This window comes from Diplotaxodon limnothrissa, linkage group LG9 (genome assembly GCF_057381915.1).
Source record: "Diplotaxodon limnothrissa isolate DT_005_m linkage group LG9, D_limnothrissa_male_GT1.1, whole genome shotgun sequence".
Classification (NCBI taxonomy): domain Eukaryota; kingdom Metazoa; phylum Chordata; class Actinopteri; order Cichliformes; family Cichlidae; genus Diplotaxodon; species Diplotaxodon limnothrissa.
This window is the reverse complement of record NC_140604.1, coordinates 21,327,710-21,352,832: the sequence shown is the minus strand read 5'-3', so window position 1 is coordinate 21,352,832 and position 25,123 is coordinate 21,327,710. Positions and strand designations below refer to the sequence as shown.

Genomic DNA, 25,123 nt, shown 5'->3' with positions numbered 1-25,123 from the left:
CCCAATTGCATGCACCCACACAGGGCCGACAGCAGTTTTGCCCTTGGGGGCCCCGAAATGAGTTTTCTATGGGCAAACCCAGTGTGCACTACCCATAGAAAACTTATATGAGGCCCGTGTATGCTAGCCCATGTTTGACCCACGGCATAGCTTTGCCTTTTTGGACCCCCAAGAGGGAAATCTGTGGCCTGGCCAAAGAAAACCCTCCACTCCACTATCAGCATCGATGAGTTGCAAAAAAAAAAAAAATTCACCTTTACCTTGTTGTGAGGGGGAAACTGTCTGTAGAGGCCAAAACGGTAAACATGGAAACGTGTTTATTTCTTCTTTTGTGGCACAAGAAACTTTTGGAGACACCCTCAAGTGGTCACTAGAGGAACTGCAGTTTATGGCTCTTCAGTTTTCAGTTTTCACTACCCCACAAAATCATGCCTGAGGATGTGGCTTACAAGAGCTGTGGCTTAGGTAGAGTATGTCTGCTAATCTGAGGGTTGGTGGTTCGGTCCTCAGCTCCTCTAGTAAAACCATCCGTGGGCAAGATACTGAACCCCAGGTTGCCCCTGACACATTCATCAGTATGTGCGTGTTACAGTAAAAGTGCTTAGGTGTAATTTTCATAACATTTAATTCATTTAAATAGATTTAAAGGTCATCAGGTGATCTCCAGCCTTACTGCAGCACAGCTCGTGTCCTCTCTTAAACCAAAGCCAACGAGAGATTCTTTCCACCGCTTCTCACAGCCATCCTTTAACGATTTTCATGAAATCTGGACCATTAATTGGCATTGCACATGTTAACTTAATTCTTTTTTTTAAACTACATTATTTTCATTTCTTATGCCTACTAAAATCTGCTATTGTTATTTCAACTTCATGATGGCTCTATAGTAGAAGTTGGGGGAATACTTCAGTTGTCTGGTAGTTTGATTTGTTTTGATATACCTTTATTAGTCCCACAAGGGGAAATTTCATAAGGCTGCCGATGATTAATAAACCAGCTGAGTTTGGTTTGGTCAAACTGTGGCCTTCTCTTTGCTCTTTCAGTGGCACCGCACGCCCACCACCCAGGAGACGGACGGCTTCCAGGTGAAGCGGCCAGGAGACGTGAGCGTGCGCTGCACTCTGCTGCTGATGCTGGAATACCAGGTGAGGGCGGCACGCCGTCTCGCTTCGATGCCCATAAATAGTCCGTTACTACGCCGTGACTAATCCGTGCCTTGAAATCAGCTGTTGTAGTGACAACCTGCAGGCCTCACATTGCCGATAAACACCGGCCTGCACAAACATTACAGTCCATGTAAGACGCCATTTAAACCTGACATCTGTTTCCAAGCCGGAGAAATACGATAAGGGTGAATGATGTGATGGAGCTGATGTAAAGCCCCTGATGTGGGCGGCTGTAGAAAGTGCTGTAATGTGATTATGTTGTCTCCGCAGCCTCCCCAGTTTAAGCTGGACCCTCGCCTGGCTCGCCTGCTCGGTATTCACACTCAGACTCGCTCCTGCATCATCCAGGCCCTCTGGCAGTACGTGAAGACCAACAAGCTGCAGGACTCGCATGACAAGGAGTACATCAACTGTGACAAGTATTTCCAACAGGTGTGGACTCCTGCTGTTGCTGAAAATATGATCGCACCAGGGCAAGATGAGCAGTATGTATATAAACTCCACCAAAGCAGGAGTCTTATCTTACAGTTTTGCGGAAAGGGATTTGGATCAGCACCATAATTGAACTGCTTCCTCCTCTGCGTGCGCTCTCATAGTTTCATAAAATCTGGCTCAGTAGCTTCTGGGTAGTCAAACAGCAGCGATCACATACCTCCACCTCAGCTCTCGCTTTGGCAGAGGAACAAATGAGCGCTCCATATTTTTATTCTTAGATACTACGAAAGTAGCTTTTCCATGTGTTCCCCTTTCTCTGACATTATGTTTAGTGTTAGCTTTCATGTCTCTGTCATAGGTAGGGTTATTCTGGTTTGCTTTTAAAGCTAGTTTTCCTCATGTGTCTTATGTTGCTTTTACTTCCTGTTCCTGTTTTACTTCTGGTTTTCCTTTTTTCCCTTTTGTGGGATCATGTGTTTTCCAACCATGCATTCCTGCGCTTTGTTTTATGGTTTGGGCTTTTTTTCCAGTTGTTCTGGACTAACTCTAGACTTTGGATTTGTTGGTTCTTTTAATAAGGCTCATATTTAGTCTGTTCCATGTTAGCTCTATGTCTGTCGGTGGAGTATCACGAGCTATGACATCATACAGAGCCAAGAGTAGAAAAAAGTAGTAGCTTTGTTGCAAAGTGGAAAAATTTAGGAACCACAGCATTAACATCAGCACAAGAACTGTGTGCCGAGCGCTTCATGGCATAGGTTTTCCTGCCCTCATCATAATATGTTCTACTTTTTTTTTCTGGCAGCCAGATTTCAACTTAGTAACTCAACATTTCAAGTTACTTCCTCAATTTCATGTTATTTTCTTATAGGTTTGTAATAGTAACCCCGAATTTTCCCTTCTGGTTGGCATAAAATTTTCAAAACAAGGTTCCAGACCTCCTGGACACAGCTTTCTGTGTCCGCAACTCCATTGCGGACACAGAAAGCTGGAGACCCAGTAGCCGACTAATAAATCAATTAAGCTCCAGTGAAGGGAAATCTTATTGTTTCACCTCACCTACATATTTTGGACAACTCTGTGCTTCCAGCTTTGTGGGAACAGTTTGAGAAAGGTCCCTGTCTGTTCCAGCATCACTGAGACGGTGCACAAAGTCCGTAAAGGTACGGTTGGATGAGTTTGGTGTAGAAATACTTGACTGGCCTGCACAGAGCCCACCTTTGAGATGAATTAGAATGGAGTCTGGAAGCCAGGCTCTCTGGTCCAACACCACTGTCTGACCTCACAAATGCTCTTCTGGATGAAATTTCCACCGGCTTCCTAAAAGAGTGGACACATGTACTGACAGATATAGCTGCAAAGGGAGCACCAATTTAGAGCGAGATGTCATAAAAGTTCCTGTATGTGTAATGTGTAGGTGGTCCAACGCTTCGGTCTGTCTCGTGTATGTCAGAAAATAAGGAAGAAGCATAACCGGTTCACTTTAAAAGGAAAGTTATTTTTATTTTTAGATTTTTGACTGCCCTCGGCTGAAGTTCTCTGAGATCCCTCAGCGCCTCACCAACCTCCTCCTGCCCCCTGACCCCATCGTCATCAACCACGTTATCAGGTAGATTTTCCCCCTGTATGAAATATGCATCACAGAAGATAAATAACACAACCAAGTACTAACTGAGAAGCATCTTTACACCAGGCTTTGCATATTTATCCTTGCATTAGTACAGGAAAGATGCTATTTAAAGAGATATTAAATTCAAATAGCTTTATAGTATGAAAATGTGTTTACCTTGAAACCTTCTACTGGCTTTTTCATTATAAATAAATTAAGCACGGCATCATTTACCATTTTTTAAAAAAGAATATTTTAAGGCCAAACAATGTTGAACCATTACTGGGTGAGTTCACACCAGAGTAATGGGATGTGTGATGCAAGCTTATTATGGGAGGTTATTGTTTTCTACACAAAAGAAAAATAAGAAAATAAACTCTTAATTTGGGAAATGTGTTGAACGGACTTGAGGACTCCCAAGTGGATTTATTGAAAGCTTCCTCTTTTTAAAGATGTGTCTCACTTCACATTTTCTTTCAGCGTGGATCCCAACGACCAGAAGAAGACGGCCTGCTACGACATTGACGTGGAGGTGGACGACCCCCTGAAGAGCCAGATGAGCAGCTTCCTCCTCTCCACCGCCAACCAGCAGGAAATTGCCTCACTCGACAACAAGGTGAGATCACCATCGTCGCAGAATACTCTTTCTCTGTATAGCACACGTCTTCTTTCGTGTTACACACTGTGGTTGAAGTTTGGGAATAATTCACTTTTAAGCTAACAAAGAGAACGGTTTTATTGTTGCAGTAGTTTGTTTGCTGTGGACTTCTCACCCAGCTGTGATAAGCGCGAAGGCTGTTATTTATATTTTTCTGACAGATTTTAACTTTATAGCCGACATTGTTGTTGGAGCTGAGCAGGAAGGAAGGGTGGGACAAATAACCAGAAATACACGTGACAGAAAACACACTGAGAACATGTACTGCTGCTCGAGACCCAGTTTTCTTTGTCTTTTACAATATTTTGTCCAGCTTAAAGCCATTTTATATATTACTGTGCAAAAGCCTTGAGTCACCCCTCGTTTCCTTTATTTTGAAAAATGGAAATTTGTGCAGGGATTTATTGAAACGTGCACACACTTTTTTATTCTTACAGCTTCTTCTTTTGTCCTCCACTTGTCCAGTTTCTTAAATTTTCTTTACATTTTCAGCTAATCCTATTTTATGCCTGTCAAGCTGTGGTATCTCTGGCATTTTTGTAGATGCAGCTCAAGAAATGGAAACAAAATATGTCTTTTTATGACAAGCCGCTCATTTAAAATGGACTTTTTGCTCAGTTGTCTGTTATGGGTAGACACAAAATCAGTAAATTTTGGTGCCTTTTTGTGCTTGAATGGTTCATAAGTCGGTGTTAAGTGGCTGAACAAGGGAAAGAAATTCCTATGAAAAAGCTCAGGTACAAGAACTGGACTGAAACTGGGTGAAATGGCAGTAAATGCCTGAAGAAAAACCTTTGAAAGACTTGAAAGCTGGAGAGCTTTTCCTCGAGACTACTTTAAACATTATAAGAAAGTCTGGCTCCTTAGAAGTAAAGTACCAAGAAATTATAGGTGAGTCAAGTCTTTTGCACAGTTGTTGTATCTTAATAATAGCAGAGAACCTATTTCTGAACTTCTGAGAATACTCTTGATACTACATGATGCAAGTCTTGCAAACGGCATTTCCATTAACACAGTTGATTTCTTGTGTTCAAGCTTCCTCCTACAGTCCAAACGCATACTTTAGGTAAAATGATTTTTCTAAACTGGCCGTGTGGATTGGTCACCTGTCCACGGTGTATCTAACTTCCTGCTCAGTGACAGCTGTTACGATACTCTCCCGCTCCTCAGCGACCCTGAAACAGACAAGCTATTAATGAGATGGGTGGATGGATGGATCAATTTCCGTGTTCACCTAATTAAATTCGCCATTTTTCTAATACCAAGTAGAGTGTCAGAAGACATACCAGTGAGAGAATGATCAAATACAGGCCCGAGTCAGCACGAGTCGGTATGTTTTTATGTAAAATAATCAATTAAAGTGACCTGTAAAAGCACTGAAGGATGGATAATCATGAATAATGAGTTAACTCCCTGGTGTCACATGTTTCTGTAGCAGGAAGAAAATATAAATATTTATGACCTTGATATTAAAATTCAACACTTTTTTTTTTTTTTTGATCAAGGTCTTTTTATTGAACAAAGAATTGCTTCCAACAACAATTATGGCAAAATTAACAGACAGTTGTGCCCCCACACCCCCAGAACAGTGTAACTAAAACCCAGCCAGAGAGGAAAGGAGAGACAAAATAACATAAAATAAAATAAAGTTACAGATACAAAGTAAATAATAAAATAAATGAACAACAGCAAGAGAAAAAAAAAAAAAAAAAAACCCACTCACACGCACATTAAGCAATAGTATCCGGACTTAATCTTTCAAAGTAAGTAAGAAAAGGTTGCCATGTGTCATAGAACCGCCGAACCGAACCTTTTACAGTGTAGCGGATCTTTTCCAGCTGAGTATAGTACATGACATCCTTAACCCATTGCCCATATACAGGTGGAAGTGGCTCTTTCCATTTCAATAATATCATTCTACGGGCCAAAAGAGTGCAGAAGGCCAGAAGATCAGAGTGTGATTTGGAAAGACTGGCATCACAAGGCGTCACTCCAAAAATAGCTATAAACGGGCAGGGTGCAATTGGAACACCAAATATGTTGGATATGGTTTCAAATATGCTTTTCCAAAAGCTACCCAGTTTTGGACACGCCCAGAACATGTGAAATAGGGAAGCAGGCTCTCGTTTGCACCGGTCACATGTGGGGTCAAACCCATCCTTGATTTTGCTCAGTCTAGTTTTAGACCAATGGAGACGGTGAACAACTTTGAACTGAATCACCACATGTTTAAGGCAAATAGATGATGAAGAAATGCTATTGATTATCTTGTGCCAAGTCTCATCTGTAATCCGTTGGCCAAGATCACTTCCCCATCGTTCCCTAAGTGATTGCAATGTGGACAGCCTAAAATTACTCAACAGCTCATAAACATCACTTATAACCCGCTTAGCATTTGGCTTAAAATCAAAAATATCATCCAAAAGGGATGGTGGTGGACAGGACGGAAAGCAGTCAGTATTAGAAGCAACAAAATTCCTGAGTTGTAGATACCTGAAAAAGTGTGACTGAGGGATCTTGAACTTGTTCACCAGCTGTTCAAATGAGGAAAAGATATTGTCCGTGAAAAGAGCAGCCATTGACGTTATTCCCAGCTTTGTCCATATGTTAAATGCCTCGTCCGTCAAGGATGGGGAGAACATGCAATGTCTATGCGGTGGTGCATTAAGAGAGAGTTCAGTCTGTTTAAAGTGCCGTCTGAGCTGATACCATAACTTCAGTGAGTGGACAACAAGAGGATTCGTGGTGAAGCTGGAGATCGGTCTCGCCAGAGGTAATCTGGCACACAGCAAAGACACCAGGGAGGATTGACTCACCGATAGCCGCTCCAGTGTTACCCATGATGATGATAAATTATCATGGTCTTTCATCCAGTACAATAATGCTCTTATATTAGCTGCCCAGTAATAAAACAGAAAATTTGGGAGTGCCAAGCCTCCTGCGCTCCGCGGTCTTTGTAATACACTCTGTTTCAGCCTAGGTGGTTTTTTGTTCCAAATGAAGGAGGAGATTTGACTATTTAGATTATTAAAAAAAGACTTGGTTAAAAAAATTGGAAGACACTGAAAAAGATATAGAAATTTAGGGAATATAGTCATCTTAATGATATTTAATCTACCACCCAGCGAAAGAGGCAAGGACTCCCACTTTCCAAAATCCTCCTTTAGTTTAGACAATAAAGGAAGATAATTAGTTTTATACAAGTCTCTATGATTCTGCGTAATCCAAATGCCCAAGTATTTGAACTTGTTATAGCTGAGCTTGAAAGGTGCTAAAATAGACGAAAGTTCCCCGGTTATTGTACCTAAAGGCATTGCCTCACTTTTCCCGAAATTCACCTTATATCCGGAAATTGTCCCGAATTCCTTAAGTACATCTAAAAGTTTAGGGAGGCTATTTGAAGGGTTGGAAATAAACAAGAGCATGTCGTCGGCATAAAGAGAGACTTTATGCTCGACATCCCCACGACGTATTCCCTCAACCTCAACACAGTGTCTTAGAGCAATAGCTAGCGGTTCAATTGCGATGGCAAAAAGGAGAGGTGACAAAGGGCACCCCTGTCGTGTGCCACGCTGAAGCTGAAAAAAGGGGGACAGACTATTGTTGGTCCGAATGGCCGCTACAGGGTCACAGTACAATACTTTTATCCAGGATACAAAATTACTCCCGAGGCCAAATTTTTCAAGCGTATGGAAAAGAAAGTCCCATCTCACCCGATCAAACGCTTTCTCAGCATCAAGTGAAATAACAGTTTCCAATACAGTACCTTTGACGTGGCTATAGATTATATTTAATAAACGTCTAATATTAAAAAACGAGTACCTGTTTTTGATAAAGCCTGTCTGATCAGGTGAGATAATGGAGGGCAGATGTTTCTCTAAACGGCGGGCCAACACTTTAGCAAGGATTTTGGTGTCGGTGTTCAGCAGAGATATTGGACGGTATGAGCCACAATCTAAATGATCCTTATCCTTTTTTAGAATTAGGGAGATCACTGCCTGACGCATTGTTGGAGGCAAGGATTGTGAGAGGAAAGATTCTTCAAAAGTCGATTTTAACAATGGATTCAATTGGTTAGAAAACTTCTTTAAAAAATCGGAAGGATACCCGTCGGGGCCAGGTGATTTTCCAGACTGCATACTCCGTATGGCCATTTCAATTTCAGCATCAGAAATGGGCTCCTCCAAACTGGTGGCCGCATCTTCTCCTAAGGAAGGGATATCAAGTTTCTCAAAGAAATTTTCTAGAGCCAGGTCATCCTTAGCCGGGGGGGAGCTGTATAAAGTCTGATAGTATCTAAAAAAACTATTATTTATACCTTGGTTATCCGTGCATCTTATTCCCTGGTCATTCCGGATCTCAGGGATAGCTTGATTAGCTGTTCTTTGTCGTAGCTGATGAGCTAGCAGCTTGCCTGTTTTTTCTCCATGCTCATACGAGTAGCTACGCAACTTCGAAATTAGATACTCAGCCTGTTTTGTAGATAGAAGATTATATTCAGTTTGTAATTTCAGCCTACGTTTATATAATACCGGGTCAGGGGAATGGCTATATACAGCGTCTAGTTTAGTAATTTCGTCAGCCAATAGAGAGAGTTGCTCAGTATCCCTCTTCCTTTTGTTCGCACAGAATGAGATTGTCTGGCCTCTCAGATATGCTTTTAGAGATTCCCAAACAGTTGATGGTGACATCTCTGGAGTTTGATTGATGGCAAGAAAGAAATCTATTTGAGACCTAATATAATTAACAAACTCTTCGTCTGCTAACAATACTGGGTTGAACCTCCATGGCCGATAATTGGAGTAGGCATTGGGAATACGCAGTGAAAGAACAACAGGTGAATGATCTGAAATCACCATGGCCTTGTAATCACAGTCTGTCACCAAAGGGAGGAGTTTTTTGTCCAGAAAGAAATAATCTATACGAGTATATGTTTTATGGACATTAGAAAAAAAAGAATATTGACTTGAAGTTGGGTTACGAAATCTCCATACATCAGCTAACCCGTAGTTATGAAGAAAACGCTGTATAACACGTGCTGATTTTGAAATAGGCGTGCATTTGTGCGAGCTGCGGTCCATAGCAGATAATGAGCAATTTAGGTCCCCACCAAGAATAATATTATGCGTTGCCATGTTGGGAAGCCGTGCAAAGACATTAGTGAAAAAACTATGATCGTCCCAGTTAGGGGCATAGACATTCGCTAAAATCAAGGGGAAACCATATAAATGTCCTACAACTACAACAAAACGGCCTGCAGGGTCTTCATCTACAGTTGTGGCTATAAATGGTAAAGTTTTGCTTATCAATATTGCTGTCCCCCGAGCTTTAGAATTAAATTTAGAGTGATATATCTGGCCTACCCATCCAGACTTGATTCGAAGATGATCAGAGGTACGCAGATGCGTTTCCTGGAGAAATGCTATATCCGTTCTAAGTCGTTGTAAATGAGTAATAACCTTTTTCCGCTTGACTGGATGGTTGAGTGATTTTACATTCCAGCTTACAAAATTTACCACCCGATCACTAAATGATCGCGCTGTGCTCATCCCTGCTCAAATAGTAAAATATGAAAGCTCCAGATGCACAACAGGCATAGGAGAAGAGGAAAGAGAGGGGAGGAGGAAGAAGGAAAAAAAAAAAAAAGAAGAAAGAAAAAAAAAAAAAAGGGAAAAACAAAAAACACATTGATAAGTAAAATAAACATATCTGGCTGAAGCCCAAACCAAGAACACAATGAGCAATTACACCAGATCGAACATGGTGACTACCAAACCCCCTGCAAACAGATCCACACATATAGCCTAGTGCTTGTTTGGGTTACTATAAGCCAGACTCTTAGGCTCCCGCTGGCCGCTTGACATAACATATCCTACAAAGAAAAATAGTCAATAAAATAGAAAAAGAAAAAGAAAATATATATATATATACACATACATATATCGACATCCAAACAAAGTATAGAACTTTTCTAAACCCAATGGTATTGCCATGAAATAAAATGAACCAAAATGTGTTTATGAAATAAGTTTAAATGTCTGAACAAGAAGTGTCTCTTCAAGCTTTTCATCACCGTGCGAACGCTACAACAAACAGTCATGTACACTCAGCCGTAACTGAGACAACCAACCGTAGCACTGGCGCTCCCACATAGAGCGACAGGCGCAGCCTCCTCAAACGTTGATAATATGTTCTTTAACATATTCCATTGCCTTCGCCGCATCCAGAAATTCTTTCTCCTCCCCGTTGTGCGTGATACAAAGTCGCGCTGGGAACCTGATCCCAAAACGGATACCTTCCTGCTCACGGAGAAGTTTCCGGACTTCTGTAAAAGCAGCCCGAGCTCGGGCCACCGAGGTCGTAAAATCCGGGAATATTGCAATCGGTTGTCCATTGAACCTCAGCGGAGCTTGGGTCCTGGCACGGCGTAGAATTTCCACACAGTCCTGGTAGTAATGAAGCTTGGCTATGATGGCCCGCGGGTTACCACCCGGCCTTCTCGGGGCCAGACTCCTGTGTGAGCGGTTGACAATAACATCTTTATCCATACCCAGCGCTTCACGTAGTAGCGCGGATACGGCCGTGGTGGAGCTCGAATCCGGGCCCTCCGGGACCCCCATGATACGGATATTGGATCTCCGCATCCTGCCTTCCATGTCATCACATTTATCTTTCAGGTCAGATAGCTCCTTCCTCAAAGTCTTCACCGTAGATTGCAAGGTGACCACCTCATCGCTCCACATTGACAGCCCGTCCTCTACTTCTTTCACCGTGGCCTTAACTCCATCCATTTCAGCGCGCGCTGCCGCCGTACTGTTAGCAATCTCATTTCTCACTTCTTGCACGTCAGCCCTAATGTTATCAAAATCTTCTTTCAGTGCATTCCTGAGTTCTTCTTTTAACACCACGCTGATATCATCTTTAATGGATTGAAGAAGCTCTAATTTCAGGGCATCAGTGTCCACAAAGCGCCCATCGCTCCGCTGAGCCCGTTCCTCAGTGGTCGCTGAGCCGGGCGCCGCCCTTGGGCCACCATTGGTATTCTCGCCCGAGGATGCGCCGGGCCTAGCCGCAGTTCCTCCGGTGTACTTGTATTTCCTTAGGTTCGATGCCATTTTGTCTCGAGTGAAGCTTTAATATAGTATATAAAACTGTTAGCTTCCCCTGTGACATAAAATGAGACTTTGTAGGTTGAAAAAAAACTATTTCTGAAACTCTGTTAGCGGGAGCCTTCAGAAACACGTCCTACTCCATTGCTGGCTCGCTAGCGCCCCCTAAAATTCAACACTTTTATCAACATTTAAAACCTGCTTTGTTTTCAGAGTTATGGTTCTCATTTTACCTTACTTAACATTTTGACCTTTAAAGCGTAAAAATACTCTCACGTTTGTCTGTGATGGCTCGAAAGCTAACCATAACTCCAAATATAGGCAACAATAAATTTGGGGAAATGAATAGAAAAACCATCCCCACTGACACACATTAAAAACTACTCACGTTTCCCCAAAAAGTCCGAAAAGATGGATGAAGCTTCTGGGTGTGAAAAGTGAAGGTGCTTAAATCTTCATTCTTCCTAATGAGCAGCAGGGGGCGACTCCTCTGACTGCACAAAATAGTCAAATTGCAGAGAAGTCAGTGTTATTTCCCACTTGATCTGTGGTCTCAGTAAACACCTTCCACACAAGTTTATGGGCTCAATCGCAGGTTGCAGACCAGATTGAACTTGGTGTGGTTTTATTTTGAAAAACTACGGTCCCATCAGAGTGAAACGACGACTAACTTGGGACCCTGTGAGTCCAGAGCGTGCAGTGTTCGGAAAGATGGTTAACGCTAGGAACACTCAACTTGAGACTTAACAAATGAACACTACCTCCATCCTTTATATACAGTGTGTATTTTTTCTTACATCACGAGCCACCTTCATACACCAAAGTACCTTTAAACTCACCAGAAATTTGGTTAAAATGGTGAATTTTAAAAAGATAAGAAAATGTGTAAAATCCTTCGCCTTTATCGGGTGTTTAGATTCCCTCGGTTTTATATTTGATCAATAAAATTCAAGAAAACTTGTAATACAAGAGAATACCTGTCAGCATGTCACGAGTCAGTTGAGGCAGATCAGTGAAAATTTACCCTACTCGCTTTTCCAGGTGGGTTAGACTTCGGGATCTTTATATGCAGAGCCTGCCACGACAGAAACAAATGCTGGGATTTTGTTCCCTCCCGCTCTTTGTCATGGTCAGGTTTTTTTTTTCTCAGGCAAACTTATTTGTTCTCAACTTTCCCCCACATTTTATGGTCCTTCACATTTATTCCCAGGACATTGCTGTCATCTGTGAGTTCTTGCAACGAGGAGATGATAAATCACTGAAAAATTCAAAAATTGCGACAAAAAAAGTAGCCAGAAACGCACAGGAGGAATTGACTGAATAAGCCAATCACAGTAGAGTACAGGCTCTATAACATTTCCAGCCTACGGCGTAGATTTGACACAGAAGTTTAAGTCTGCTGTTAGCCTCTGTGCTGCTGAGGTCGGCAGCTTCGGATCAGAAGTCTCCGTCCTCCTCCCACTGTTAGATAAAGTCAGTTTTCCTGAGATATTTTGCTTTTCCTGCTAGATATTGTATCATTTTCACAGGATAATTGCAGCGTCAAATGAACAAACAGCAACAGCGCTGTGACGTGTGTGATGTGTGTGTTTCCGTTCAGATCCATGAGACCATCGAGTCCATCAATCAGCTGAAGATCCAGAGGGATTTCATGCTGAGTTTCTCCAGAGATCCCAAGGGCTACATCCAGGACTGGCTCAAATCCCAGAGCCGAGACTTTAAGGTTGCACACTTCTTTTCATATCTATCAAGCCTGCATGTTAGCCGACAGACGTCCTGTGGATGTTGAATGAAAGTGGAAAATAAAAAGCAGAAGAATTCATTAATGAAAATTAAAGAAACTAAAGGGGGCGGGGGGTCATTTAATAGTGATGATTTGTCTTTGGCTGACATTTTAATTGCACTAATGGGTATTCATTTGCTTTATTCAATTAATAACTATAATTACTGTTTAGCAATAAATGCACAAACTAAAAGCCCAAACCCAGCTGGAGTGCCCTCAAGGCTTCAGTTTGGCAGTTTTTGAGATGAACTATCGGGAGAACAAGCGGCTCGATCGCTGCCCGCTGCAGACTTCATAGATTATTTTGTTAATTAATGCTAAAAATAGACCTGCTTGTAACGGCTTCGTCGTCTCTTCGGCCGCAGTTAATGACAGACGTGGTGGGGAACCCTGAAGAGGAGCGGAGGGCGGCGTTCTACCACGAACCCTGGTCCCAAGAGGCCGTCAGCCGCTATTTCTACTGCAAGGTGACTTGCGGACACCTTTACCTGCAAGCTCTGCTTCCATATGTTCGCATGACAGCAGTCAGATTTACCTCCTTCTGCTCTTCCCCGTGACAGATCCAGCAGAGGAGACAGGAGCTGGAACAGGCCTTAGCGGTCCGCAACACCTAAACAAAAGAGGCCCTCCTGGATTCCTGAGTCTGATTTCAGAGAGTGTGTGTGTGTGTGTGTGTGTGTGTGTGTGTGTGTGTGTGTGTGTGTGTGTGTGTGTGTGAGGTCATTGCTGATGTCTGGTGATTCCTTAAACCTCTACAGTCTAAAGGAGGCTTCATCTCAGAGGTGACTAATCAATTTCATAGCTGTGTTTTGAAGTGTAATCAGAGGAGGGGTTCACCAGACAGCAGCAGCGTACTGTGGTCCCCCATCTCCTCCACGTCCCGTGTTAGCGCAGGACTGCGAAGGCATCGCGGTTGAAAGCGTGGATTCATCCCCTCGGAGGACGACGCCAGTTTCCGCTCTGTAAATAAACGTCACTAGAAAAGCTCCTTCTCGACCAGCTGCTCGCATGCCACTGTGTTTTCGGATTCTCGTCTCAAGACTGTGCAGTGACAAACGCTCATGACGTAACCCGCTGACACAGTCAGAGCCCCGCGGCTGCTCTGGATGAGTCTTTATTTTGTTTTCGTATTCTTTTTGGAGAGAGTGCTTTTCCTTTGTCCTCGTTAGGGGGAGAGCGTGCTCCAATTGTCGATTAATTACACCAGCAAAGTCGCGACGACAGCGTGACGCACCGGGTGGTTGCACAGGATGCTGCACGTAAACCAGAGGTGTGGATAGAAAAAAAAAGAATAGAAAAAAAAAAAGACTTCTTTTTACAGTAAATTAACCAAACTGAAGTATTATGACATTATCAGCTCCATCTGTTTATACTGTAGTAAGAATAAGTGTTTCGATGAAGGGAAAAAAAACAAACAGTATTGATCCTGAACATAATAATCATAGAGAAACAGATACGCCTCTAAATGTTCCGTCACTCACTGCCTCTTTGTCGCGTCGTACTTTTTGCCCGTTAGCGTCCCGAAGGTTTTACCAAAGGTTGCAGCGAGAAGAGAGAGCGATCACTGAAACAGACGTTGGCAAAATCCCAGACCTGGGTTTAACAGAAACGACTGAATAAATCCAAACACGCCAGAGTATTTTAAAAAAAAGTGCTCCCAAAAGCTTTCCTTAACTCTTGAACTCTTGCATCAGTGAACTTTTAAGCTCAGCTCTGTGGATTTTTGTCTATTTCTGCATTTTTTTATGTTACAAACACACGCATTTAAAAAAAAAAGAGAGAAATGAATTTCTTTTCTACAGATGTGAATGTAAATATGTTTTTTTTTTCTTCCCCTTAAGAGGGCCAGCTGTACAGTATACGACAGACTATCTGTGTGTGCGCGTGTGTGTGCGAGCGTGTGTGTGTGTTTGTTTTGGAGGATTTCGGGAGGGGGTGTTGCAGTATGGGAGCTCCATGAGTTTTGAGTTAGTAGGGCAGGAATGTTAGTGTTCTTCTGTGTACTATCTTGGGTTCGGGATGATTTATTTTAGGTCTATCCTGTGTGCATCGTGGGAGCTGGAAGCTGCAACAGAGAGAGAGCCCTCCCTTGCGCTGAGTCTCAGTAGCTGTAACTCGTGATATAATCTGCACCGTTCTCATGTTACACCTGTTTTGTTTTGTTATTGTTTTTTTAAATGACACATGAGTTGTATGTATATGTTGTAATGTCAGGATGGAGGATTTTCTTCTCTGCAGTTTCTAGATTGGGTGGGTTGGGGGGGGGGGGACTTCTTTGCACTGTGCTGTAACTCTTTGTCGGGACTCTCTTCGTCACGGTTGAGACCCCTTTTATCATCCCAGCGTACTCAAAAAGGCAATTGGACGATTTCACGATGACCTATGCATGCTCCATGGACGTTCACTATCACTATCACACCTTGCGAGACGGTCTGTGTAAATATGAAAAGCTGGCATACCAGTGTGTGTGTGTGTGAGAGTGTGTGTGACGAGAGCGAGACCCGTCACATTTGTTGAAATGCCTTCTGAAAACCTTTTTTGCCAAAAAAAAAACTACAAAAAAATCCAACATACCCTACCAGCAACTAACTGTAGGTGTGACTTTTCTGAGCGTGTTTTTGTTACTAGGACTAAATTATATTAACTGCACTCTTTAGAGGAGAAAAAGTAGTCATAGGTAGTATCTCGGTCCTGTGTCTGACCCAGTGATTTTTTTTTTTAAATTTTATTATTATTATGATTTTGTTTTTCTTTGTATGGATGGCCGAGGCCTTCACGTTGCTGTTCACTAGCACCCTCTTGTGGAGGAATCTACGAGCTGCAGCTCCTCGGCTTCGAGCGGCGTCTGATAAAAGTGTTAACAAACTGCTGTGTCTTCTGTCACTAAACCCTGGTGTGCTGTTGACATGTCTGTCTCGATCCGTGCATGTGTTCCCGAAGAGCGGGAGCTGCTCTTTTTCTCTGTTTACACTGTTGTCAGAGGGTCGCCGACAGGAAGGTTATAGTATACATAATGCTGTATATCTGTAAAGAGCAAATCTTGTTTGGTGATTACATACTACAGAAAAAAAAAAGGGAAAACAGCTGTGACACTGCGAGACAGCCTGGATGTAAATAAAGAAGCGCTTGCCAAAGTTTGTAAATGACATGAGATCTAATGTGTCTTTTTTTTAACAACTTCATTCACACTCAGTTGACACTTAACCTAACATGGATGTCTTTGGACTGAAGGAGGAAGACGGAGTACCAGGAGAGCAGGGAAACTCCACACTGAAAGGTGCTGGAAACCTTCCTCAGAGTTTGGTCCATGGTTACATGACAGCATCACACAGGTGCTGCACAGCCATGATCAGAATCTCCTGACCCCACCACATCCTTGATCTGGTGACTAGAGCTCATTTGAGTGCAGTGAAACAAAAGTTACTTAGTGAGATGAGTTTAGCATGTGACTCTGTAAAGCTCTCAGACTTTAGGGTTTTACTTAAACGTTTAATTATAGAAATAGCTTTTTGGAGTTAGAAGAAAAGTCTTCAACTCTGTGGTCCATCTGCAGTTTTTTGGCTCAAAGATAAGTGAAACCGTATCGGTTACACTGCGTAGAAACTCAGACTCATTGGTTTGGAGACAAAGGCTGAGATGTTTTGGGCATGAGGAGAGGGATAGTGGATATATCAGAGAAAGGATGTTGAATATGGAGCTACCAGGTGGGAAGAAAATAGGAAGACCACAGAGAAGGTTCACGGATGTAGTGAAAGGACATGGAGAGAGCTGCGGGCTACAGTGAGATGGAGGCAGAAGATCTGCCGTGGCGACTCCCAGAGGTAAACATCAGGAAGAAGATGATTAGGCAAAGAGTTTGTATAAAAGACAAAACTTGCCTTTTAATCATCTGGACTTTCCTTGAACTTTAATCATTATTATTAACATTTTTAAAAGCTAATGGGTAAATATGAAGCGACGCAAAGCTGCCACAGCCTGGTGAGGAGGGATGTGACTACATGACAAAGATGGGCTGAGAGGCAAAACAAAACATTGCACTGTAGTCATTTTGTTGATGGGTAGAAGACCAAATTTCACCTGAATTCAAAATTTTATTAATTTCCCAGCTTGCAGTTGAAGAAAGTGCCTTCCGCTGGGTTTGTGACTTTTTTTTCCAATGATCAGGTTTAGCTGCTGAGTTATTTAAATGTAATTTTTGGCCCTTTGAGCAACTCAAGCTGAGTGCCATTAAGTTCTATTATATTCAATAGAAGGCTGACATCTCTACAGGTGATACATCCAAAATGGAAAGAACTCTAAACTACAGGGCAGAGGAGAAAGGCATGGATTATATGTTAGGGTTAAGTGTCCTTTTAATACTGGCTTAGTGAACAGCAGAGTGATTCTGTATTGTGTGAACTCCTTTGCTTTTCACCCCTGCAATCAAACACTAGCTAATGCACACGTGATCACAGGGAATCCAGTCTCCGTGAGCTCTGTCATTGTAAAAGCCTTTTGAATTTTTCAGTTTCTTCAATTAGCTGCAGAATAAAGCGGGGTGGGGGGGGGGAGGAATGCACAGCCCTGCCGTACACTCTGGCTTTGTGCCCTGCCTCATTGGTGGGTTTCGTTTCTTCCATGAGCCAGGCGCTCCTCAGAGGTGGCACACAGGCCTTTTATTGTTCACTGGCCTCACCACGAGGAAGCAGGTGGAGGCGCTTCCAACGGGGAGCTGCAGCAGTGGCTGTAATGCTGACTGCAGCTTTGCTCCCGTCTCAGAAAGAGCTCCTTTAACTCTGCTGCTTCTCTGTTCTCCCGAGCCGACAGGAGAAAGGTGAGTGAAGTAAGCCTTTCAGACCGTTTAACCACCGCCATGTCAAGGTTAACCACCTCAGCCGCTGCAGACCCCGACCCTCCCTCCGGGCACTGAGTTCACCCCCCCCCCCAAAAAAAAAAAAAAAAAAAAGATGTGCATGCAGAACGCTTGCCAAAACTCAAGGAGGCCCGGGCAGGGGTGGAGATTCACTGACTTAATGCGACGAGCAGGCAGCTTTGGAACAAACTGTTCACTGCCTCTGGGGCTCTCTGTAACGCAGCTTTTGGGAAAACTGAGAACACTACAAGACGCATTATTGTGAATGTGAACACACCATCTTTACTGACCACAGAATCTTTTCTGGCTTTTCTTCAGCTCTGCCAAGCAGACAACAGATACCTCCAGGAATAACTGTCCAAGCACGCTGCGTTTTGACTAATGAGACTGAGCCTTTTACACTGTGAGCTTGAATGAATGAAGCAACAACTCTGAGCAGAAGTATCACTCTTTAATACCTCTTAAAGAGCACAAAGTTTAAAGAAAAGGCAGCTTGTTTCAGTATTACTTAAAAAATCCTCACAAAAGGAAGACTTATGGCTCAAGTTTTTTCCCCCTCTTATTCATTTCTAACAATAAAGGCTTGTGTTAATTTATTATTGTCTTTAAAAAAAAACAAAAGAAAAAAAAGGGGGGGCTATAAATATTGTTGTTCGACCGGAATACAAGTAACGGCTTCTCAAAGTGACGTTAACATCAGTAATGGTTCAACAGGTCTGGACAAGACAGGTTTAAAGTTACACAGTCATAAGTCAGAGGGTTTATTTGCAGCTGCTGGAGTGTCAAAAACAGTCCTGACTTCTTTCCACCTTGTTCAGGGGTGAGAATTTCAGTGTGTGGATGCAAGAAGTACCACGTTTAAAAAAAGAAAGAAAGAAAGGAAACAAAAATCACATTCAGTGTCCTTCAGTCCAAGCTCTATGTGCTCTATGTGCTGTTGGCCTGCTCTTGCTCAAACAGAGCCATGGCTAGATGCGAGCGTGACCCCAGACCCTCCAGGTTGCTGAGAACACAGCGGTGGTAGATGTCCTCGCTGAAGCGGGGATTGCACGTCCGCCGCACGTATTTCTGAATCAGCGCCGGCTCTACTGCTCTGAACACATGCAGGCCCGAGTAACGGACAAAGATGTCGTACACGTCCATGCTTTCCAGGAGCTCCTCGTTATCCAGGATGTCGGCAGCCATCTTCGTCCGTGCGGTCATGTAGTCGGCGTTGTAAAAGCAGGCCTCGTCGAAGACGTGCCGGTCAAAGTGGCCGTCTCGCAGTGACTCCGAAGCAGCGGAGGAGGAGGCAGCAGAGGGCTGCTGGTCACGGTAGAGGACGGCTGGGTTGTACTCCTGGAAGTGGATGGGGAAGAAGACTTGCCAATTGCTGATGGAATTCATTCTGCAGCGGTTCAGGAAGTCAGCGTTGACCTCTGTCCAAACGCTGGCCAGGAAAAATAGTGTGTCCACCGGGTGCTTCTTGGAGATGATGTCCATTAGCTTGACCTGCGAGGGCACCTCGGTCTTCACACTGATCCAGGGGATCTTCACGTCTCCGTAGCGTTTCTCCACTTCCCCAATCATAGCCTTGACGCCAGCAAACACGTCAGTCTGACTGACTCTCTGCGCATCGAAAGGATCGTAGATGAACAAGAACGTGAGTAAAACATTGTCATGGGTGTCCAGAGTGTTCATCACGTACATGTCCAGGAAGTTCCCAACATAGTCCTGATCCTGGGCGGTGACAGGCAGGATGACCTGCACCCGTGTCGCTTCTGTCACATAAGGCATGGGAATAATCTCAACTGAACTTAGAGGTCGCAGCAGGTTGACTCGTTTGGCAATGACCTGGCTGTGGCCTTTCTGGGTGTAGGCCTCCAGCGCGAGGTCCAGTATATACTCCATACCACGTGTGGGATCAAAGCGACGGTACCCATTAAGCAGACGCCTCTTGCGGAACCGTAGCTGTGGCTGGTAGCGCTCGTTGAGACGCTCGACCGCAATCTCTAGAATTGCATTGACGTCTGCGCGGTTGACACCTCTCAACTCACATTTGGGGGAGCCATCGACGCAGGAGTAAATGTGCTCTTCCGTAAAGTACTCCCAGTTTATGACCTCAAAACGCGTCCTGGGTTTGAAGGGAGGGTTGATTCCTATCGGCCACGTCACTCCAGCCTTGCCCTCTGGTGTCAGGTCACTCAGGTTACTGATCTGCATCTGATGAGTGCACACAAAAATTTGAAATGCATCAGAGGTGTCTAGCAATATGTCACCTACAGCCAAAATGCAGGAGATAAGAGCTTCAAAATTCTCAAAATATAAATGAAACATTCTTCCTTTATTAGCAGAGCATACAGGAAAAGAATTCACAGCAACCCAACTATCACTAAAGATAATCAACATAACTGACAGGTGACACAGATCATGTAAATGTTAATTAAAAGTGTGCTTCATGACATAACCTGATATGTTTAACATCCTCAGTGACAGGCTGTTAAACCCACAGGGGAACGCTGTATTGTTGTGATAAAACCTGCTTCCTATAAAGTTGTTGTCTTGCGTGAGGAATGTAGGGAGTTAGACTGGATCATTTCTCCAGCAAAAGAGAAAACACGAGTTGACAAGATGAGCAACTAACATCTATTTATGCCCTTTGAAAATGCAGCCCCTTTCCCCCGTGGTTCTTTTATATGACCTGCAGAAAAGAAGATGGTAAGAACATGTTGGGCAAAGTATCTAAGATGGGCAGACACTTGTCATCAACATCCATCATGAAATTATTAAATAGCCTTGTCTAAGCCAAGTCTTTTTACGGCCCTTCCCTCACAGTTTTTTCCATCACAGTCGAGCGAAGTTGATTTGGAAAAGGATGTCACAGGTCATTTTTTTGATTATCCATCTGATTAAGGAAGAGAAACAGGGAGGAAATGCCAAATTACACAATAACCGAACTGAAAACAGTTTATGGAGTGATGAATCCAAATTTGACATTTTTGGTTTAAATCATTGTCAATATATACAGACTGCATTTCAGCCAGTGGTGTTGGAGATCTTGTCAAATCATGAACACAAAAAAGTACCATCAGATTTTGATCCACCATACAGTATCATGTGGAAAATATCTAATTGGCAGCAGTTTGGGTTTTTCAGCATGACCATGATTCCAACCACACTGTAATTGAATTAAAAGCATTAAAAGCCATTAGAATTGTACAAACTCTGTTTTTGCCTTATACTATATTTCCATGTATGTTTGCATGCTGCAGTATTTCCCACTTTTGTAGTAAACTGTAAGTAAATGAATGGTGGCTTAAAACGTTTGCACAGTACTGTACTGTATCAAGTGTTCCTTGCGCTTTAACCAGTATACACAAAAATTAGCTATAACAATAAGTTATGTCTAATAAAGTCATGACTTATTTTATAGCTCTGTGGTGCGGTAAGCTATATTTAACCTTAAGTCAAAACAACTCTAATGAACTGTCATTAGCAGCTACTTTAGTTACATAAGGTTTCTCAGGCAGATCATACTCGGCACAACACCACATCCCTTCTCTTGGTTTTCTGGCATATAAATATTGTTTCAGTCAGGAATTACTGACTCAGGTCCTGAAGAGGGTGTGGTGAAATAAGAACAAACTGTATACTAAATTTTGACTAAGAAGTGATGAGTCAGGCAGAAAAAAATGTTTATAGGAGCGAAAAACAAAACCTGTATTACAAACCTGCAGCTGCTGGATCTGCAGGTAAGTCCATTCTAGCTCAATGTGGCTGAAGCGTTTGTGCAGTCGATACATGAGATTTGGGTCAGACACAGGATGCACTGTGAAGGCATTTTTAAACTCTGGGCTATCTTCACGCTCTGGGTCTGCATTTTTCCCAAGCTCAAAATAACGGTAGGTCATCTCCTGCGAAAAACATGCACATATAAATATTAATATAGCGGACAATCCTCCTACTGATTAAGCTACTTATTTCAAAGTCTGTGTTTTTACCTGGTGCACTTCCACACAACTCATACCCAGGTAGTCGATAATACAGCGGCCCAGCCACTCATCAGGCCTCACGCTGAGGATGTCATTGCGGCAGGTGTCGAGATGGGGCTGCAGACGGGCCAGCAGACTGCGGGACAGCAGGTAGCCATAGCCTCCGTGGCAGTAACGTGCCTTCTCCTCACCACCGATGAACTCCTCTGCCCTGCCCATATACAGGTCCTGACCTGCGCTGAGGTGGCCCACCAGCTCCGACAGCCGATCCGCCTGCATGTACGTGTCATCCTGGGCTAATAGGAACCAGTCGTATTCCGAGCCGTAGTGCTGGTGGAGGTGGCGTACCGTCTCATACATCAGCCACACCGGGCGATCGTCGCCATGGGCAACCACAGTCATCCCGTGAGGCACCTTGGGGCTGCGCAGGCCTGTGAAGAAGAAGGTCCGGTGGAAGTGGTGGGCAACTGTGCGGTTCACCGCTACGGCCAGCGTGTTGAGGGTGGCCCGAGAAGTGAGCACGCCCACCAGGAGTCGCTCTCTGATGCCCAGTTCAGTGTGGATGTATCGTGTTCTGAAGAAAGAGGGCAAAGAGGGAGCAATTACAGCAAACAGCAAGAACACCGATGCATAAAAAGTATCTTCTCATAAGCGTGAACTTGTTTCCATCACAAGATACTAATGTGATGCAGATACTAAGTGGCTGTGAAATAAAAGATAATTGGATAGAAATGTTTGTGTAGGTGGTGTCTTTTTGGATTTAAAGAAGGAATTTGATACCAAGTTATTTTATCTGAATTGGCACTATATATATATATATATAATTTTTCTGCAGAAAATGTTAATCTATGCTATGGATGTTATCAAATCTCCTTTTTTTTGCGTGTTCTACAGGAGTCCCACACTTCTCCGTACCAAGTCCCCTTTTATTATCACTTTATAGCAATAATCTACCTATTGTATCCCAAAATGTTAATATCCAAATGTATGCAGATGATCCCTGGAAAGCATCCTTGACTCCTTCACTTCTAGGAATGGCTTGGTAAATCATACATTTTATTAAGTAGTAAAAATGAGCATGCATGATGTTTTCAAAAGAACCAGTAAATGAGCTGAAATAACACTATATAAAATATATATTTTTGCAATGATGTCAGTGGTATTTTTAAGCCTTTTATGGGCAGTATTTTCTGTGGGGGCATTTACACACAACTATATCTAGAGAACTACTTAAGCTATGTCAGTTAAGTTTTGAGGTCCTGCTACTTTAAGGAGTTTCAAAAGAGTAGCTAAAGTTCCACATAAAATTCTAAAAGTTTGAATTTGCTTGAAATTCATCATCTCTGTAAAAAGAACAAATTCAATGATAGTAGGATTAAATTTGTACACAAAATCCCATCGATGAGGTGTTCTATTATATCTCCCCCCTCCAAAATTGGCAACCCTGCTAAATAATGACAATAATAATTACAGTGCTTCACAACAGAAAAAAGGAAAAAAGCAAATGAAACATCAAATTGAACGTAAATATCAATAATTAAAGAGGATTGATAGAAATAAAAAGTGTAAGCACAGGAGAGGCCTGCTTTTAAAAATATGTCTGTAAGAAGCATTTGTAAGACCACAGTGAGCTGGCCAATCAGATCTCATCTGGGAGATTATTCCAAGGAATGGTTGTACTGACAGAGAAAACCTGATCATCCTTATGGGATGACTATCAGAGCCAGTAGAAATAAATAAAAAAGATAAGAAATAAAATTGAAAAAAGAAAATGGATGCAATCTTTTGCATCAGTGAGTTTTCTGAAGGAATTTGTGGCATAATCTGTAATCTACAGGCCACTTATTCTCTGTACCCCCCTCAGTGCAATGAGAGCATTGCAGGGGGGAATTAAATGTAAGAATGTAAAATGGGGAATTAACTAAATGCAAATCCACACTGTGTGGAAAAAGTCTCCAGCTTCTTTCAATTAAAAGTCGAGCAATGCTTCCTGTGATCCTTCTTTAAGCACCTGGAAACAGGGACCATACCTCCTGCACTTACCTGAGGACCTTCTTGTGCGGCTTGTTTGGGTCCTTGTGATAGGGCACTATGCGTGGCTGAAAGTCTGCGTCTCCAGCTCCATCTCTTGAATCTCTGTGGCCCTCTCCCCCACCCAAAAACCGCCTGCCATTGCCCAGCTCATCTCCACAGGAGTCCTCCGTGTCTCCTTGGGTCCAGGACACCATCAAAAGGCTCAGACTGCATCCAAGAGACAGCCCCAGGATAAGGGGTAAAGCAGGCCTGAACAGGGCCAAAAATGAGGAGAGACGCATCCCTGGCAGTTATGAGCTACACTTATTGTGGCTGTGCTGGGAAAATTTTTTTAAAAAAAATCCCAACAACAAAAAACTAGAGCACTGATAGTGCCAACACTCCTGCCATATGTTAACACGTCTTTGATAAATCTGAACCGAAATGAGTAAAGAAAATGACAGAAAACTGGCTTAAAATTAAAGTCTGTTCCCAGTCCCTTTCAGCGAGGTAGTGAAGTTTCTACTCAGCCTATAACGAATGATTAAATCTAAACGTTACATGTTACAGCACTTTTTAAATGTTTTTTTGTTTGACAAATGCAAGAAATGTCTAATCCAACGTCACAACGGAAGATGACCAAACTGTAAAGCTACCGGAATGAAGCACTTTGTTCATCTGAAAGATGAAATGCATACAGATATTTTCGCATGATTAACAGTCATTGCGAGTCAAAATTTTAAGATAACAAAAAGGGAAGAAAAACTCAGAAATGTCGTTGTCATAAAAATTGTGTAACGTTACTCTGGTGGTTTTTTAACCGTTACCTTAATTAGCTTAACTAGTTTGGGATGGCGTTAGCTAGAAGCCAAAGTCAGCTAACTAATGCAGCTAGACGATGAACTAGTAAAGTTAACCGTTTATCTGGTTACCAGTAATAAAAGACAACCCGAAGCGAGAATACTCGGAAGTATGAACTCCACAGTATCGTTTTCCACCAGAGGAAAGCATTAGGGAGCCGAGCTAGCGAGCTAGCGTCGAGTCCGTTGTTTCCGTACACAAACGACGATCCATCTCCACGAATGCTGACTCGAAGGAGATCCCATGTAACACAGCTCATACCGGGGGGGGAAAGCTACGAAGCACAGCCGTGCACATTGTCGCCCATCTCCGTCAGTTTCCTGACTTCCTCAAAAATCCGAGTGCCACACAGACAGCGCTGAAACAGCGTCCCTCTTCAACCTCATCACCGACCGCCGAGTGCTGCCGCAGCATCACCCCCCGACTGAGCAGCTACCGGCAGATCTCTTCTTAGTGAAAGCAGTACTTAAAAATAAATTCCTCCTAGAAAATCACATTGAACGCACGAATGTGTTAGATACGTATCAACACAACATCTTAGTGATAAGAGGGCAAAAGAAGCCTTACTAGGATGGCAAAACCTCATAAATACAATATCTACCCATTAGTCAGTGCCAGTTTTCAACTCATAAGCCGTCTCTTTAGTTCTACCTAAAAAATATATAA

At 42.9% G+C, this 25,123-nt stretch overlaps 2 protein-coding genes across 5 annotated transcripts in view; one reads left to right on the top strand and one right to left on the bottom strand.

The window, feature by feature from the left end:
• Positions 1 to 15,901, top strand: part of smarcd3b (SWI/SNF related BAF chromatin remodeling complex subunit D3b) — a 46,184-nt gene extending 30,283 nt beyond the window's left edge. For all 4 annotated transcript variants that reach the window (XM_085362853.1, XM_085362851.1, XM_085362850.1 and 1 more), the window contains 7 exons: positions 1,044 to 1,145; positions 1,437 to 1,598; positions 3,113 to 3,210; positions 3,691 to 3,826; positions 12,578 to 12,700; positions 13,126 to 13,227; positions 13,321 to 15,901. In XM_085362853.1, the coding sequence (XP_085218979.1) occupies positions 1,044 to 1,145; positions 1,437 to 1,598; positions 3,113 to 3,210; positions 3,691 to 3,826; positions 12,578 to 12,700; positions 13,126 to 13,227; positions 13,321 to 13,374 (777 nt within the window). In that variant the 3' untranslated portion in view covers positions 13,375 to 15,901. The remainder of the gene's footprint in view (positions 1 to 1,043; positions 1,146 to 1,436; positions 1,599 to 3,112; positions 3,211 to 3,690; positions 3,827 to 12,577; positions 12,701 to 13,125; positions 13,228 to 13,320) is intronic.
• A 2,638-nt stretch (positions 15,902 to 18,539) lies between these two features.
• chpf2 (chondroitin polymerizing factor 2) lies at positions 18,540 to 23,898 on the bottom strand. Its single transcript, XM_085362239.1, has 4 exons — positions 23,627 to 23,898; positions 21,593 to 22,157; positions 21,323 to 21,505; positions 18,540 to 19,814 (listed from the first exon to the last, which is right to left on the bottom strand). Exons 1-4 carry the CDS (start codon positions 23,896 to 23,898, stop codon positions 18,540 to 18,542), a joined length of 2,295 nt encoding a protein of 764 aa, XP_085218365.1.
• Between the last annotated feature and the right edge of the window lie 1,225 nt (positions 23,899 to 25,123).